The 17,844-nt window shown below is 39.0% G+C and overlaps 1 protein-coding gene across 1 annotated transcript in view; it reads right to left on the bottom strand.

Annotated features, from left to right (window-relative positions):
* Positions 1-17,844, bottom strand: part of LOC139223575 (ATP-binding cassette sub-family C member 4-like) — a 28,025-nt gene that overhangs the window by 1,514 nt on the left and 8,667 nt on the right. Inside the window, exons 11-29 of the mRNA XM_070855524.1 lie at positions 17,528-17,719; positions 14,961-15,055; positions 14,667-14,753; positions 13,896-13,992; positions 13,485-13,685; positions 13,009-13,146; positions 12,844-12,881; positions 12,630-12,742; positions 12,394-12,540; positions 11,972-12,051; positions 11,718-11,868; positions 11,458-11,577; positions 11,260-11,370; positions 10,378-10,478; positions 9,874-10,065; positions 9,625-9,780; positions 761-850; positions 475-647; positions 271-376 (exon numbers count right to left, since the gene is read on the bottom strand). Coding sequence (XP_070711625.1) covers positions 271-376; positions 475-647; positions 761-850; positions 9,625-9,780; positions 9,874-10,065; positions 10,378-10,478; positions 11,260-11,370; positions 11,458-11,577; positions 11,718-11,868; positions 11,972-12,051; positions 12,394-12,540; positions 12,630-12,742; positions 12,844-12,881; positions 13,009-13,146; positions 13,485-13,685; positions 13,896-13,992; positions 14,667-14,753; positions 14,961-15,055; positions 17,528-17,719 — 2,388 coding nt within the window. The remainder of the gene's footprint in view (positions 1-270; positions 377-474; positions 648-760; positions 851-9,624; positions 9,781-9,873; positions 10,066-10,377; positions 10,479-11,259; positions 11,371-11,457; positions 11,578-11,717; positions 11,869-11,971; positions 12,052-12,393; positions 12,541-12,629; positions 12,743-12,843; positions 12,882-13,008; positions 13,147-13,484; positions 13,686-13,895; positions 13,993-14,666; positions 14,754-14,960; positions 15,056-17,527; positions 17,720-17,844) is intronic.

The raw sequence follows: 17,844 nt of genomic DNA, 5'->3' as shown, positions 1-17,844 counted from the left end.
ATGTGCATCATACTTTTTTTATATAACTGATAAGCTTGTTCTATGCTCCAACAATTTCACTATATGTTGTGTAATAAGTAGTCTGATAAATGAAGGGACTGAGTGTTTATACAACAGATGAACACTACAACTCATAATTTCAGCAGTTTACTGGTATTACTTTATTAAATTCAATCTGGTTGTACCAACAAAATAAAAATTGCGAAACAACTCCTCACCTGTGGTGATATCTACGACCCCCCTACTCTAAAACATTCAGTATTGACTCACCAGAATCCTGTCGCTGTCTATGATGGTGTTGAGACGATGAGCGATGGTCAGCACGGTGCATTCTCTGAATTTTTCCCGTATGGTTTTCTGGATCAGTTCATCCGTCCTGCAGAAACAAAGGAGACGGTCGTCCAATAGAATCCCAGCTCTTAGAAAACCACTGAATCCTTGAGCTGAGATGACGGTACATCTTGTGTGCAGTACCTGGGGTCCACGTTGGCCGTGGCCTCATCGATGATGAGGATGCGATTCTTCCTCAGGATGGCTCTGGCCAGACACACCAGCTGCCTCTGGCCCACGCTGAAGTTGGAGCCCGACTCGGCCAGAACCGTCTCCAGCTTACCGGGCAGCTCCTCCACCACAGACTTCAGCTGCACCTGCAGGAACATGGAGACGTTCAGTGGATCGTTGTAACAGTTCAGATTATTGAACGGGATCCCAGTTATTAGATTTTCAAAAGAGGGTTTCCGTGTGTCTCTAAATTACTGACCTCTTGCAGAGCGTTCCACAGTTCTTCATCTGTGTGATAGTTAAAAGGGTCCATGTTCTTCCTCATGGAGCCTGTGAACAGCACCGGATCCTAGAGAACAAGGAGGTTACACATCAATCCAGAGACAAAATCACTCAGAAATGAGACACAGGCAGAGTTTTTACATCCTGGTGAAGAATTAATTGATCTCCATCTATATAGATATCTATATATCCATAGATAGATAGATAGATAGATAGAGAAGTAGATAGAGAAGTAGAGATAGATAGAGAAGTAGAGAGAGATAGAGAAGTAGAGATAGATAGAGAAGTAGAGAGATAGATAGAGATAGAGATAGAGATAGATAGAGATAGAGATAGATAGAGATAGAGATAGATAGAGAAGTAGAGATAGATAGAGATAGATAGAGAAGTAGAGATAGATAGAGAAGTAGAGATAGATAGAGATAGAGATAGAGATAGATAGAGATAGATAGAGATAGATAGAGAAGTAGAGATAGATAGAGGTAGAGAGAGATAGAGAAGTAGAGAGATAGAGATAGATAGAGATAGATAGAGATAGAGATAGAGAGAGAGAGAGAGAGATAGAGAGAGATAGATAGAGAAGTAGAGAGAGATAGAGAAGTAGAGAGATAGATAGAGATAGATAGAGATAGAGATAGATAGAGATAGAGATAGATAGAGAAGTAGAGATAGAGAGAGAGAGAGATAGATAGAGATAGATAGAGAGAGATAGAGAAGTAGAGATAGATAGAGGTAGAGAGAGATAGAGAAGTAGAGAGATAGAGATAGATAGAGATAGATAGAGATAGAGATAGAGATAGATAGAGATAGATAGAGAAGTAGAGATAGATAGAGATAGAGATAGATAGAGATAGATAGAGATAGAGATAGATAGAGAAGTAGAGATAGAGAGAGAGAGAGAGATAGATAGAGAGAGATAGATAGAGATAGATAGAGATAGATAGAGAGAGATAGATAAAGATAGATAGAGATAGATAGAGAAGTAGAGATAGATAGAGGTAGAGAGAGATAGAGAAGTAGAGAGATAGAGATAGATAGAGATAGATAGAGATAGAGATAGAGATAGATAGAGATAGATAGAGAAGTAGAGATAGATAGAGATAGAGATAGATAGAGAAGTAGAGAGATAGATAGAGAGAGATAGATAGAGATAGATAGAGATAGAGATAGAGATAGAGAGAGAGAGATAGAGATAGATAGAGATAGATAGAGAAGTAGAGAGAGATAGAGATAGATAGAGATAGATAGAGAAGTAGAGATAGATAGAGAAGTAGAGATAGATAGAGATAGATAGAGATAGAGATAGATAGAGATAGAGATAGATAGAGATAGATAGAGAAGTAGAGATAGATAGAGAGAGATAGATAGAGATAGAGATAGAGATAGATAGAGATAGAGATAGAGATAGATAGAGAAGTAGAGATAGATAGAGAAGTAGAGAGATAGATAGAGATAGATAGAGATAGAGATAGATAGAGATAGATAGAGAAGTAGAGATAGATAGAGATAGAGATAGATAGAGAAGTAGAGATAGATAGAGAAGTAGAGATAGATAGAGATAGAGATAGAGATAGAGAGATAGAGATAGATAGAGAAGTAGAGATAGATAGAGATAGATAGAGAAGTAGAGAGATAGATAGAGATAGATAGAGATAGAGATAGAGAGAGAGAGATAGAGATAGATAGAGATAGATAGAGAAGTAGAGAGAGATAGAGAAGTAGAGATAGATAGAGATAGAGATAGATAGAGATAGATAGAGAAGTAGAGATAGATAGAGGTAGAGAGAGATAGATAGAGATAGATAGAGAAGTAGAGAGAGATAGAGAAGTAGAGAGATAGATAGAGAGAGATAGAGAGATAGAGATAGAGATAGATAGAGAAGTAGAGATAGATAGAGATAGATAGAGAAGTAGAGAGATAGATAGAGATAGATAGAGATAGAGATAGAGAAGTAGAGATAGATAGATAGATAGATAGAGAAGTAGAGATAGATAGAGATAGATAGAGATAGAGATAGAGATAGATAGAGATAGATAGAGATAGAGATAGATAGAGAAGTAGAGATAGAGAGAGAGAGAGATAGATAGAGAAGTAGAGAGATAGATAGAGATAGATAGAGATAGAGATAGAGATAGATAGAGATAGATAGAGATAGAGATAGATAGAGAAGTAGAGATAGAGAGAGAGAGAGATAGATAGAGAAGTAGAGAGATAGATAGAGAGAGATAGATAGAGATAGATAGAGATAGAGATAGATAGAGATAGAGATAGATAGAGAAGTAGAGATAGAGAGAGAGAGAGAGATAGATAGAGATAGATAGAGAAGTAGAGATAGATAGAGATAGATAGAGAAGTAGAGAGAGATAGAGATAGATAGAGATAGATAGAGAAGTAGAGATAGATAGAGATAGAGATAGAGATAGATAGAGATAGATAGAGATAGATAGAGAAGTAGAGATAGAGAGAGAGAGAGATATAGATAGAGAAGTAGAGATAGATAGAGAAGTAGAGAGATAGATAGAGATAGATAGAGATAGAGATAGATAGAGATAGATAGAGAAGTAGAGATAGATAGAGAAGTAGAGATAGATAGAGATAGAGATAGAGATAGATAGAGATAGATAGAGAAGTAGAGATAGATAGAGGTAGAGAGAGATAGAGAAGTAGAGAGATAGAGATAGATAGAGATAGATAGAGATAGATAGAGAAGTAGAGATAGATAGAGATAGAGATAGAGATAGATAGAGATAGATAGAGATAGATAGAGAAGTAGAGATAGATAGAGGTAGAGAGAGATAGAGAAGTAGAGAGATAGAGATAGATAGAGATAGATAGAGATAGATAGAGAAGTAGAGAGAGATAGAGAAGTAGAGAGATAGATAGAGATAGATAGAGAAGTAGAGATAGATAGAGATAGAGATAGATAGAGAAGTAGAGATAGATAGAGAAGTAGAGATAGATAGAGATAGAGATAGAGATAGATAGAGATAGAGATAGATAGAGAAGTAGAGATAGAGAGAGAGAGAGAGATAGATAGAGATAGATAGAGAAGTAGAGATAGATAGAGATAGATAGAGAAGTAGAGAGAGATAGAGATAGATAGAGATAGAGATAGAGATAGATAGAGATAGATAGAGAAGTAGAGAGAGATAGAGAAGTAGAGAGATAGATAGAGAGAGATAGAGAGATAGAGATAGAGATAGATAGAGAAGTAGAGATAGATAGAGATAGATAGAGAAGTAGAGAGATAGATAGAGATAGATAGAGATAGAGATAGAGAAGTAGAGATAGATAGATAGATAGATAGAGAAGTAGAGATAGAGAGAGATAGAGATAGATAGAGATAGAGATAGAGATAGATAGAGATAGATAGAGATAGATAGAGATAGATAGAGAAGTAGAGATAGAGAGAGAGAGAGATATAGATAGAGAAGTAGAGATAGATAGAGAAGTAGAGAGATAGATAGAGATAGATAGAGATAGAGATAGATAGAGATAGATAGAGAAGTAGAGATAGATAGAGAAGTAGAGATAGATAGAGATAGATAGAGATAGAGATAGATAGAGATAGATAGAGAAGTAGAGATAGATAGAGAAGTAGAGATAGATAGAGATAGAGATAGAGATAGATAGAGATAGATAGAGATAGAGATAGAGAAGTAGAGATAGATAGATAGATAGATAGAGAAGTAGAGATAGATAGAGATAGAGATAGATAGAGATAGAGATAGAGATAGATAGAGATAGATAGAGATAGAGATAGATAGAGAAGTAGAGATAGAGAGAGAGAGAGAGATAGATAGAGATAGATAGAGAAGTAGAGATAGATAGAGATAGATAGAGAAGTAGAGAGAGATAGAGATAGATAGAGATAGAGATAGAGATAGATAGAGATAGAGATAGATAGAGAAGTAGAGATAGAGAGAGAGAGAGATAGATAGAGATAGATAGAGATAGATAGAGAGAGATAGAGAAGTAGAGATAGATAGAGGTAGAGAGAGATAGAGAAGTAGAGATAGATAGAGATAGAGATAGATAGAGATAGATAGAGATAGAGATAGATAGAGAAGTAGAGATAGAGAGAGAGAGAGAGATAGATAGAGAGAGATAGATAGAGATAGATAGAGATAGATAGAGAGAGATAGATAAAGATAGATAGAGATAGATAGAGAAGTAGAGATAGATAGAGGTAGAGAGAGATAGAGAAGTAGAGAGATAGAGATAGATAGAGATAGATAGAGATAGAGATAGAGATAGATAGAGATAGATAGAGAAGTAGAGATAGATAGAGATAGAGATAGATAGAGAAGTAGAGAGATAGATAGAGAGAGATAGATAGAGATAGATAGAGATAGAGATAGAGAGAGAGAGATAGAGATAGATAGAGATAGATAGAGAAGTAGAGATAGATAGAGGTAGAGAGAGATAGATAGAGATAGATAGAGAAGTAGAGAGAGATAGAGAAGTAGAGAGATAGATAGAGAGAGATAGAGAAGTAGAGAGAGATAGAGATAGATAGAGATAGAGATAGATAGAGATAGATAGAGAAGTAGAGATAGATAGAGATAGAGATAGATAGAGATAGATAGAGAAGTAGAGATAGATAGAGAGAGATAGATAGAGATAGAGATAGAGATAGATAGAGAAGTAGAGATAGATAGAGATAGAGATAGAGATAGATAGAGAAGTAGAGATAGATAGAGATAGAGATAGATAGAGATAGATAGAGAAGTAGAGATAGATAGAGATAGAGATAGATAGAGAAGTAGAGATAGATAGAGAAGTAGAGATAGATAGAGATAGAGATAGAGATAGAGAGAGAGAGATAGAGATAGATAGAGAAGTAGAGATAGATAGAGAAGTAGAGATAGATAGAGATAGAGATAGAGATAGATAGAGAAGTAGAGAGATAGATAGAGATAGATAGAGATAGAGATAGAGATAGATAGAGAAGTAGAGATAGATAGAGATAGAGATAGATAGAGATAGATAGAGAAGTAGAGATAGATAGAGATAGAGATAGATAGAGAAGTAGAGATAGATAGAGAAGTAGAGATAGATAGAGATAGAGATAGAGATAGAGAGAGAGAGATAGAGATAGATAGAGAAGTAGAGATAGATAGAGAAGTAGAGATAGATAGAGATAGAGATAGAGATAGATAGAGAAGTAGAGAGATAGATAGAGATAGATAGAGATAGAGATAGAGAGAGAGAGATAGATAGAGATAGAGAAGTAGAGAGAGATAGAGAAGTAGAGATAGATAGAGATAGAGATAGATAGAGAAGTAGAGATAGAGAGAGAGAGAGAGATAGATAGAGAGAGATAGAGAAGTAGAGATAGATAGAGATAGAGATAGATAGAGAAGTAGAGAGATAGATAGAGAGAGATAGATAGAGATAGATAGAGAAGTAGAGATAGATAGAGAAGTAGAGATAGATAGAGATAGAGATAGAGATAGAGAGAGAGAGATAGAGATAGATAGAGAAGTAGAGATAGATAGAGATAGATAGAGAAGTAGAGAGATAGATAGAGATAGATAGAGATAGAGATAGAGAAGTAGAGAGATAGATAGAGATAGATAGAGATAGAGATAGATAGAGATAGAGATAGATAGAGATAGATAGAGATAGAGATAGATAGAGAAGTAGAGATAGAGAGAGAGAGAGAGATAGATAGAGAAGTAGAGATAGATAGAGATAGAGATAGATAGAGATAGATAGAGAAGTAGAGATAGATAGAGATAGAGATAGATAGAGAAGTAGAGATAGATAGAGAAGTAGAGATAGATAGAGATAGAGATAGAGATAGAGAGAGAGAGATAGAGATAGATAGAGAAGTAGAGATAGATAGAGAAGTAGAGATAGATAGAGATAGAGATAGATAGAGAAGTAGAGAGATAGATAGAGATAGATAGAGATAGAGATAGAGAGAGAGAGATAGAGATAGATAGAGATAGAGAAGTAGAGAGAGATAGAGAAGTAGAGATAGATAGAGATAGAGATAGATAGAGAAGTAGAGATAGAGAGAGAGAGAGAGATAGATAGAGAGAGATAGAGAAGTAGAGATAGATAGAGATAGAGATAGATAGAGAAGTAGAGAGATAGATAGAGAGAGATAGATAGAGATAGATAGAGATAGAGATAGAGATAGAGAGAGAGAGATAGAGATAGATAGAGATAGATAGAGAGAGATAGATAGAGATAGAGAAGTAGAGAGAGATAGAGAAGTAGAGATAGATAGAGATAGAGATAGATAGAGAAGTAGAGATAGAGAGAGAGAGAGAGATAGATAGAGAGAGATAGAGAAGTAGAGATAGATAGAGATAGAGATAGATAGAGAAGTAGAGATAGAGAGAGAGAGAGAGATAGATAGAGAGAGATAGAGAAGTAGAGATAGATAGAGATAGAGATAGATAGAGAAGTAGAGAGATAGATAGAGAGAGAGAGATAGAGATAGATAGAGAAGTAGAGATAGATAGAGATAGATAGAGAAGTAGAGAGATAGATAGAGATAGATAGAGATAGAGATAGAGAAGTAGAGAGATAGATAGAGATAGATAGAGATAGAGATAGATAGAGATAGAGATAGATAGAGATAGATAGAGATAGAGATAGATAGAGAAGTAGAGATAGAGAGAGAGAGAGAGATAGATAGAGAAGTAGAGATAGATAGAGATAGAGATAGATAGAGATAGATAGAGAAGTAGAGATAGATAGAGATAGAGATAGATAGAGAAGTAGAGATAGATAGAGAAGTAGAGATAGATAGAGATAGAGATAGAGATAGAGAGAGAGAGATAGAGATAGATAGAGAAGTAGAGATAGATAGAGAAGTAGAGATAGATAGAGATAGAGATAGAGATAGATAGAGAAGTAGAGAGATAGATAGAGATAGATAGAGATAGAGATAGAGAGAGAGAGATAGAGATAGATAGAGATAGAGAAGTAGAGAGAGATAGAGAAGTAGAGATAGATAGAGATAGAGATAGATAGAGAAGTAGAGATAGAGAGAGAGAGAGAGATAGATAGAGAGAGATAGAGAAGTAGAGATAGATAGAGATAGAGATAGATAGAGAAGTAGAGAGATAGATAGAGAGAGATAGATAGAGATAGATAGAGATAGAGATAGAGATAGAGAGAGAGAGATAGAGATAGATAGAGATAGATAGAGAAGTAGAGAGATAGATAGAGATAGATAGAGATAGAGATAGAGAAGTAGAGAGATAGATAGAGATAGATAGAGATAGAGATAGATAGAGATAGAGATAGATAGAGATAGATAGAGATAGAGATAGATAGAGAAGTAGAGATAGAGAGAGAGAGAGATAGATAGAGAAGTAGAGAGATAGATAGAGATAGATAGAGATAGAGATAGAGATAGAGAGAGAGAGATAGAGATAGATAGAGATAGATAGAGAAGTAGAGAGAGATAGAGAAGTAGAGAGATAGATAGAGATAGATAGAGAGAGATAGAGAAGTAGAGATAGATAGAGGTAGAGAGAGATAGAGAAGTAGAGAGATAGAGATAGATAGAGAAGTAGAGATAGATAGAGATAGAGATAGATAGAGATAGATAGAGAAGTAGAGATAGATAGAGATAGATAGAGATAGATAGAGATAGATAGAGAAGTAGAGATAGATAGAGAAGTAGAGATAGATAGAGATAGAGATAGAGATAGAGATAGATAGAGATAGATAGAGATAGATAGAGATAGAGATAGAGAGAGAGAGATAGAGATAGATAGAGATAGATAGAGAAGTAGAGAGAGATAGAGAAGTAGAGAGATAGATAGAGATAGATAGAGAAGTAGAGAGAGATAGAGAAGTAGAGAGATAGATAGAGATAGATAGAGATAGAGATAGATAGAGATAGAGATAGATAGAGATAGATAGAGATAGAGATAGAGATAGAGAGAGAGAGATAGAGATAGATAGAGATAGATAGAGAAGTAGAGAGAGATAGAGAAGTAGAGAGATAGATAGAGATAGATAGAGATAGAGATAGATAGAGAGAGAGATAGATAGATAGAGATAGATAGAGAGAGATAGAGAAGTAGAGATAGATAGAGGTAGAGAGAGATAGAGAAGTAGAGAGATAGAGATAGATAGAGATAGATAGAGATAGAGATAGAGATAGATAGAGATAGATAGAGAAGTAGAGATAGATAGAGATAGAGATAGATAGAGATAGATAGAGATAGAGATAGATAGAGATAGATAGAGAAGTAGAGATAGATAGAGATAGAGATAGAGATAGAGAGAGAGAGATAGAGATAGATAGAGAAGTAGAGATAGATAGAGATAGATAGAGAAGTAGAGAGATAGATAGAGATAGATAGAGATAGAGATAGATAGAGAAGTAGAGATAGAGAGAGAGAGAGATAGATAGAGAGAGATAGATAGAGATAGATAGAGGTAGAGAGAGATAGAGAAGTAGAGAGATAGAGATAGATAGAGATAGATAGAGATAGAGATAGAGATAGATAGAGATAGATAGAGAAGTAGAGATAGATAGAGATAGATAGAGAAGTAGAGATAGATAGAGATAGAGAAGTAGAGATAGATAGATAGAGAAGTAGAGATAGATAGAGGTAGAGAGAGATAGAGAAGTAGAGAGATAGAGATAGATAGAGATAGATAGAGATAGAGATAGAGATAGATAGAGATAGATAGAGAAGTAGAGATAGATAGAGATAGATAGAGAAGTAGAGATAGATAGAGATAGAGATAGATAGAGAAGTAGAGATAGATAGAGAAGTAGAGATAGATAGAGAAGTAGAGATAGATAGAGATAGAGATAGATAGAGAAGTAGATAGATAGATAGTGGTCTCCTGGTTACCTGAGGGATGATGGACATCTTCTGGCGCAGGTCATGGAGGCCGATCTCAGAGGTCAACACCCCGTCAATGTAGATCTTCCCCTGAGGCTCTGCCAGCCGGAAGAGAGCTGACACCAGAGAGCTTTTCCCAGCACCTGTCCTACCCACAATTCCAACCTGACGCACAGGAGAGAAGAAGCAGGTTTAATCCACCAGCTTTGGTTTATCATCATGTGACATTCAGTCCTCTAAAAGACAAAGATGTCCGACCTTCTCTTTGGGTCGGAACATTGCTTTCAGGTTCTGCAGCACCAGCGGGCCGTCGCTGCTGTAGGAGAAGCTGACCCGGTCGAAGGTCATCAGACCTTTGCTGGGCCAATCAGGAGGAGGACGCTTGTGGGTTTCCCAGGGTGCTTCACTCTCCAGTTCAGTGTACTCCACCACCCTCTCCACCGAAGTCATCTGAAGAGACACAAGTTACTTAATGTCACATCCTGGGTTTAAGAAGGCTTCCATGTGGCAAATATTTGTCCGCAAATAATTTTGTAGGATTTTTGAGCTTCAAAATGCTCAGACAATTAAAAAAAAACATTTAAAAAGATTTACTATTGATAACAGACCACTCACATTATAACCACTTCTGTTGGATGTTGCACCATCCCAGAAATAACTGCTATAAGTCATTTTAAGACTGTTTTGAGCCACTGGTATGATGCAAATAGACACCTGCAAAGACCAATGAACTTTTAAACTGTGTGTGAGGAAGATTCTCACCATGTTCTCCACCTCTGCACTCTGCCTCACACCCCACTGGAACATGCCCATCAGTGTGACAGAGTAGGTCAGGGCCAAACCGACTGAGCCAGCATCCAGCTCTGACAGGAACAGGAAGGAGACATTTCATCATTTACTGCAATGAAAGACAAAATCACCAGAAAACAAACCCTTCAGTCGACATGCTGCCCCTCAGACGTGCTACATCATTATTCATGTCACAGATTTGAACCAGGGTATCTGCATTTATCAGCAACTTAACATTCAAGGCTTTTTAAGATATAATTAAATATATTAAAATATAGGCCCACTCTTCTGAGTAAATACATACACTGTTGGTTCAAAATGATATATCATGGTGTTACTACCGCCAGAGTCTGAAATGGGCTGATATAAGGATTATTATTGTGGTTCTCGGTCTTATCATTTATACATGACTGTTCCTTAGGTTTGGACTGATGGTCATCACTTTTTATAGCTCGTCTTTTGCCTTAATATTGGTGGAGTTGGACAATTATTTACCAGCAACGGTGGCCACCAGGGGACAAAGTTTGACAACACAAATAGCAAAAACCTAAAACACATTCTGCGACACATGCGTTACGTTTTCAGTGTAGCTGAACTATAACAGGATAACAGATATCTGATGTCAACTCTGAACTGATTTGGCCAAAGATTAAATGTACAGGAATTTAAGACCATACTTAGAGCATTCAATAAACAAACATTAAGACCTTCCCAAACAGAGCTGAGGACTTTTTAATACTATTTCAAGCCTGTTTTTGGTAAATGTCAAGTTAAGACTTTAAGGACCTGCAGTCACCCAGTGAACATTTCAGACTCTATTCTAACTCATGGTAAAAGGTTTAGTATCTTCCTTACGGTCTCTGAGCAGCAGGCAGCCAAAGGTGGTGATGGTAACAAATATGGAGCAGAGGCCGTCGAGGCGGACAGCAAACCAGCGAGAGGTGGTCAGGAACAGGAACCAGGCCTCTGCTCGGTAAAAGGACACGGGTTATTGACAGTGCTGTGACGCAGCTCACTACGGTCAAACTAAAAGGTGCTGAGGCCGAGCCGAACCTGAGTGCAGGTCCTGATGGGCATCGAAGGCTTTCTGGAACCTGTCCTCTGCTCCGAAGGCTCGGATCGTCCACAGGCCGTGAAGGGACGAGGACAGGTGGGAGAAGACTGGACTCCGAGCTGCAGGACAGACCAAACAGAGAGGGGGGGGGGGGGGGGGGGGGTCAGCTCACCAGTATCATGGTTACTACTTCATTCGTCTGATTTCACCAGTGCGCCCCCTTGGGTGTCGTCCTCGCTGTAGATAGATGGGCACTCACTGGTGGACTCGAGGCGTTTGATGTCTCTGGAGGTCTGCAGGAAGTAGCGGCGCAGGTAGAGGAAGATGAGAAGGAGGGGGAGCACGGGGATGAGGATCCAGGGGATCACTGACACAGACACAGCAATCACCCCGAGAATCTGCAGGAACACCTGCTCAGAAAGAGAAAAAACAAGAATTCAGACCTCGTCATTGCTCCTTTTATTTTCTTTGTGCAGAGGAGAAGTGCTTGTTTGCCGTGACATCTTTCCTCACCTGAATGAAGTCCACAAACGTCCATGGCAAGTTAGAGTCCAGCTGGCCGATGTCCTTTGCAAACCTGTTTAAGACTCTTCCTGAGGTGACACAGGAGAGAATACAGAGAATGTCAAAGCATGGAAATAACCTGAGCCAAACATTTAGCTTTCCAGTGGACAATGTAGTGCCATCACAACTAATGCTCCAATAAGCATTTGATGAGGATCATTCTTAGAGGAATCAGGCTGTCAAATACAAAGGATATATTTAGATATATTATGATATATTATGATTTTTGCCTTTCAGAAAGTTAAAACAAACAGGAAGAACCAAGTAACAATGAAATAAATTAATTATTCAAGTATAGAACATTCTTTCTCAAACAAAGGCTTGTTAAAGATACCATCATACATACATATTATACTTAAACTTTTGCTCACCAATAGGGTTGATGTCAAAGAAGCGCACAGGTGTTCGGAGTATGGCGCTGAACATGCGGTTGTGCAGACACTGAGCACACCTCACCAGCACGTTGAACATGACCAAATTCCTGATGAAGCCAAAAATGATGGTGGCTGCAGTCAAACCTGTAACAACCAGCAGCAGGATATTCTCCTTTACGCCACTGAGGTGACACGCTGAGCAGAGTAAATGATGATGCGTGTTGTCAGATTACCTCCGTAGATTCCCAGGTAGAAGCCTAAATTCAGCTCTCTGGTGACGTTCTGCCCGTTTTGGATGATGGTGCTGTTGGCGTTCAGGTCATCCAGCTTCTCTTGCTCGTCAGCCCTGATCAGGCAAAAAGTTACACAGTTATAAACACAGAATGAAAAAGAAATCATACAAAGATCTATGAGGAACAGACCAATACTGGAGATTTTCATGCTCACCAATAAGCAAGCCACCAGTCCTGCACAATGTACGCGACCTAGAGGATCAAAAAGAACAGGCAACAGGTTCTTCAGAGGGGACAGCGAATACTTTATGTACTTGTGCTTACGTTATGTCACATGTAGAAAGCGACTCGTTAGGCCTCCTTTGAGCTTAGTGCGTACCTGAGCCAGAATGTTGACCAGCATGACGGTGAGCAGGAACACGATGTTGGCTCCAGCTCTCAGGTATTTGACGTACAGACTTATTCTGATGGTTCCCTGAGCACGACTCTCCTCCACCACCGTCTGCACCGGCTCCGCCTGTATGGATGACACCCACATGGCTCACAGTTCATAACACATAACACTTTAGCAAGACAAATCAATCAAGTTTAGGACAACCTAAGAGTTTGTCCAACAGAAACATGAGAAAAATACACTTTTCTTCTTCAGTTTTAAATATTTTCAATATACATAATTATTGTATGTACACACACACTCCACTATTAGGTACAATTTCAACACTGACTTGGAATCATGACTGATACTGATCCACTAGATCCATTTATAAACTGAACAGCAGTGCCCTCCTGTGGAGAAACCAGAGTGATGCATTCAAAGTCAGGCAAACATGCAGAGAGGGGAAATGATACACTAACCGGTAACTGGTCTCCATCTTTGACCGAGTGCACAGAGGAGGTCTGTGAGAGCACAGAGTTTTGGGACAGAGTTCTGCTCCTGGTGGGGGTGTCTTGGGGGGGTGGTTGTTGCTCCTCCTCCTCCTCCTTCTTCAGCAGGGAGGTGAAGTCCAAGCCAGACTGCTGCAGCTCCGTATACGTCCCCTTTGCCACCATGTGACCCTGACATGCGACACACAGTTAGGACACCCTGCACACTATCTATACACAAACATTTATGGTTAACACAGTCTGAAGTCCAGCCAGGGACCTCAACACTTTTTAAAATCTTTTCTATATTTTACAGACTCCGACATTCATTTCTTCTACAAGCAAGTCTTTGAGGCCCATTGTGTTGGGAGTGGAGTAAAGTGTGGGTGCAGAGGAACAAACCTCCTTGAGGACAATAATCTCGTCGACTGCCTTCAGGTACTGCAGCTGGTGTGTGACCAAGATACGAGGCTTGTTCTTCAGCAGGCCGCAGATACACCTGATGCAAGGACCCACAGTGAAGACAGCTGTCAGGTTTTAGCGCATGTCATATTATAGCAAAGTATGTTAGATTGATAAAAAAAAAAGTTGATCCCAAATACTGTGTGTGCCTTCCTATTCCTGATTGTAGTCCTTACATAATGGTCTGTTGGATGGAATTGTCCAAGAGGAAGAATAAGAGGAAGAGGGGGGCCAATTTCAATTGTCTGTCTGACACTAGCAGCACCGCACCTCTTCCTGGCTCAGGCTTACTTCTAGCCTTTGAAACACTGTAAATCTTTTATTTTGATCTTTGTCTGTTTTCACTTGAGATGCATTCAGTCCAAACAACAATGATACAACAACACTACTGACTAATGGAGCAGATTCTATCGCTCAGTGTAACCCAAATGCTATAAACAAAGTAAAAAACGTCACATTATGTAACAAAGCAGATACATTTCCGCCCCTCTTTTTTAGAGGAACTCTCTCCTGGTGAGATGTGACGCTGAGGGTTTTCCGCTCCAGCTTTGTAGCTGTAACACTCCAGTATTTTCCCGTTAGTGTTATCAAATAGATGCTGTGTGCTGTGGTTTGACCGCATGTGAGACCTCTAATATGTGCACATGGGAGCATGTAGAAAGATGGAGGGAATGAAACCACGCCGACTAGACTTGACGGTGTGACTCTCACTGTTCAAACAGGTGTCTCCCGACCTCAGCATCCACAGCACTTAAAGGGTCATCCAGCAGGTAGATGTCTGCATCCTGATACACGGCCCTGACAAAACACGCACAAGGGCTAGAGTCACCCACAATGCAACTCAACTGTAAACTTTACACAGATCTGGTAACGTCATTTGTTTTTAACTTTACACTCATTTCAGGTGATTTGCTCATTTAATTCGGTTACACTACTTACTATTCCCCAAAACAAATGAACTAACCATCATGTGCTTTACTATAATCATCTGGACTGAGCTCTTACCTGGCCAGGTTGACACGAGCTTTCTGCCCCCCGCTGAGTGTGGCTCCTCTGTCCCCGATCAGCGTCAGGTCTCCATCTGATAGCAGCTCCAGGTCCTGCACAAACCGGACAGAACAACACGATGAATGTCGCTGTGCTCAGTGACAACAGCAGAGGAGTTTTCTATATTCAGAATATTCAGTGATGTTTCTTTTTAAAGCCAGAGCCGGCTGGACTGATAGTCCACTTCTATGGATTATAATCAAATTGGCAGATTAATCAATAGTAAAAACACCCTATTTATGTTCGGATAGCTTTTAACATGACAGATGTGTCTCAAAATCAGTTTAGCGTTTTAAGCTCTGTGTTATGCAAAGGCACACTTGTAGTTACACAGAAAATCAAGGTCAAATCAGTTGCTTGTTTTAAAGTGAATGATTACATAAGCTGACAATAACTGAGTTATTTAGTATGTGTGAGAATGCTGCTCATTGCCGACCGGTCAGTGTTCAACACCACTGTGCATAAGCACTATTTTGTTACTTTATTTACTTTATTCACTTTTACGTGCGCCTCTTTTTATACATATCTGTGAGAAAACAGCTGGTTTATGGTGTCAAGAAGTCACACTACATGAGAGGAAGTGTGTGTGTGTGTCAGACAACACCACAATAATAGATCCAATCAAAGAAAATGCTATATGTGTTTTTGGTCTGTGTCAGAGCACAACTAGAATTGTGTGATGGTGGTTTTTTATTTGATAAATTTAGGCTCATTCTTCCCAATTATAAGTGGAATAAGTCACAGGACTCACAAGTAACTCATTCACAGGACACAGCTCTTCAGTAGCCTCTCCTCTAGTGACAGTGACAGTTAAGTGCTGTCATAGTTCAACCTCTGGTGGTAATAAGGAAGTAAAAAAACTGCAACAAATGGGTCCATGCTAACATTTTAAGCCACAGAGCAGCACAAGAAAAGCTGCAACGGTCCAGAATAGTCTTCAGTGAAACCTCGGCCTCTGCTGTGGAATTCCTTTTGTGCATCAAGCTGCCATTCAAACTCAATAAGCCTACTGGCGGAAAGATAAATCTGCTGCCTGAGGATCCTTTTTGTCAGGTCACTGCTGTCGTTGCCTGAGGAATGAATGAGCAGCACCTAGTCAGCTTGTTTTTCCAGCTATTGTGGCATTGTCTTTCATGCACTGGTTGCTGCTGTTCTTTATGGTCTAGCAAACAAGCAGCTGGTTAGAGAAACCACACATGTACAGACTCATGGCCTCTGCCTGTGTCAGTTAATATCTCATTGTGGTCTCAGCTTTATCAATGCCTCAAAATTCATACATAATAGTCAGGTGCCCATGTGTACACTGAATCAGTCTGTGGCTTTGGTGTGATGTTGACATTACTGCCTTAACAAAGAGTTGAATAACCAAAATATAAAATATTATTTTCTCCCTTTTTTCTCAAAGGACAGCACAGGACAAGTGATACAGTACATCTGCTCTGTATGAGCTGTACCAACTAAAACCTTACTATTATTCGGAGACTGACTTGGTTGTGAACCTCTCCATTAAGAATTTACCTGTCACCTACTCTGCTTTTATCAGAGCTGCATGTAGTGGTTTGCAGTAGCCTGGCACCATGAGCAAACATCCCCGCTGTCACCAGATTTTGATTAAAATGTTATTGACAAGTTCGACTGGTACATGTAATCTTTTCTGCATGCGCCCCGCTTCAAACCACAGAGAAAAGCACGGAGAGAAACAGAAATGCAGAAAACGTGTTTGTGTAGGACCTCATTGCTCATAGTAAGAAACTGACATCTCTGTTTAACATTTGTGCAAAAACACACATGCCAACCTCTCAATTATTACCAAAGGCACTGGTACTACAGCAAAAAGTAGATCTAAATTCTCGGTAAATGATCAGTGTGCCACCAAACCCTGGGTCGGTTCTCCAAACCCATCAATTCATGTTAATTACAGTCTGGTTTAGCAGTAGCAGCATTAGCAGTCTGCTATGACTCTCCAACACCAGACATCTGTGTGTGTCCCAGACAGTATCCTGCTGCCAGCTGACCTTTCTGTCTTCCTTACTATTGAGACAAATCACAACATTACTGGGGCCTGTGTCACTAAGCACCAGGCTTTTCAGCCTCAACAAAGAGTTACAACCTTTCAAATCAGTAGAAAGACTTTGCTTTTTACCTTCTTTTGCTCGAACACACTTCTTTTAACATTATGTAATACTATAATATTTAAGTGGGTGTAACTTCACTTATAGAATAATTTCTATACGTTTTTATAACTGAAAATAATTCATTTTAAAGTACATATGCTGCTCTGGATCAGTTGGTGTTGTTAGCACTGCTATCATTTAATGACTGATGAGGCCAGAGTGAACAGAGCCAGTTGGTAACCAGCTTTGAGAGACTAGTGATTCAGGATGGTCAGAGAGCGGAGTACGGTGAACTGAATGAACAGTATATTATTTGAGCTTTTTCATTATCTAGTACGTATGTTATCTTATGACCTTTTTTCCACATGTGCACAGTTTTTCCTGTAATCTAGGTAAGGAGGAGTCTCTCACCCTCTTTAGAGCACAGGCTCTGATGACTCTCTCGTACTTCTGAGAATTCAGCTCTTTCCCAAACAGGATGTTACTGCGGATGGTTCCAGGGAACACCCAGGGCTGCTGGGCGGCATAGGTCAGCTGACCTTTGACCTTCAGCACGCCCTTCTCATCAGGCAGCTCTCCCAAGATGGAGCTCAACAGCGATGACTGGATGGACATAGAAAAGCTGATGAGTGTACATAAACCACCGCAACTATTCCACATAACCAGTCCTCTTATTCAAGTGTCGACAAGTCACAATTAACTGCTTTCTGAAAAGATGCCATGAGGAG

Source organism: Pempheris klunzingeri, chromosome 24 (assembly GCF_042242105.1).
Source record: "Pempheris klunzingeri isolate RE-2024b chromosome 24, fPemKlu1.hap1, whole genome shotgun sequence".
Lineage (NCBI taxonomy): Eukaryota > Metazoa > Chordata > Actinopteri > Acropomatiformes > Pempheridae > Pempheris > Pempheris klunzingeri.
Note: the sequence above shows the minus strand (reverse complement) of the source record. Positions and strands in the feature narration are given on the sequence as shown.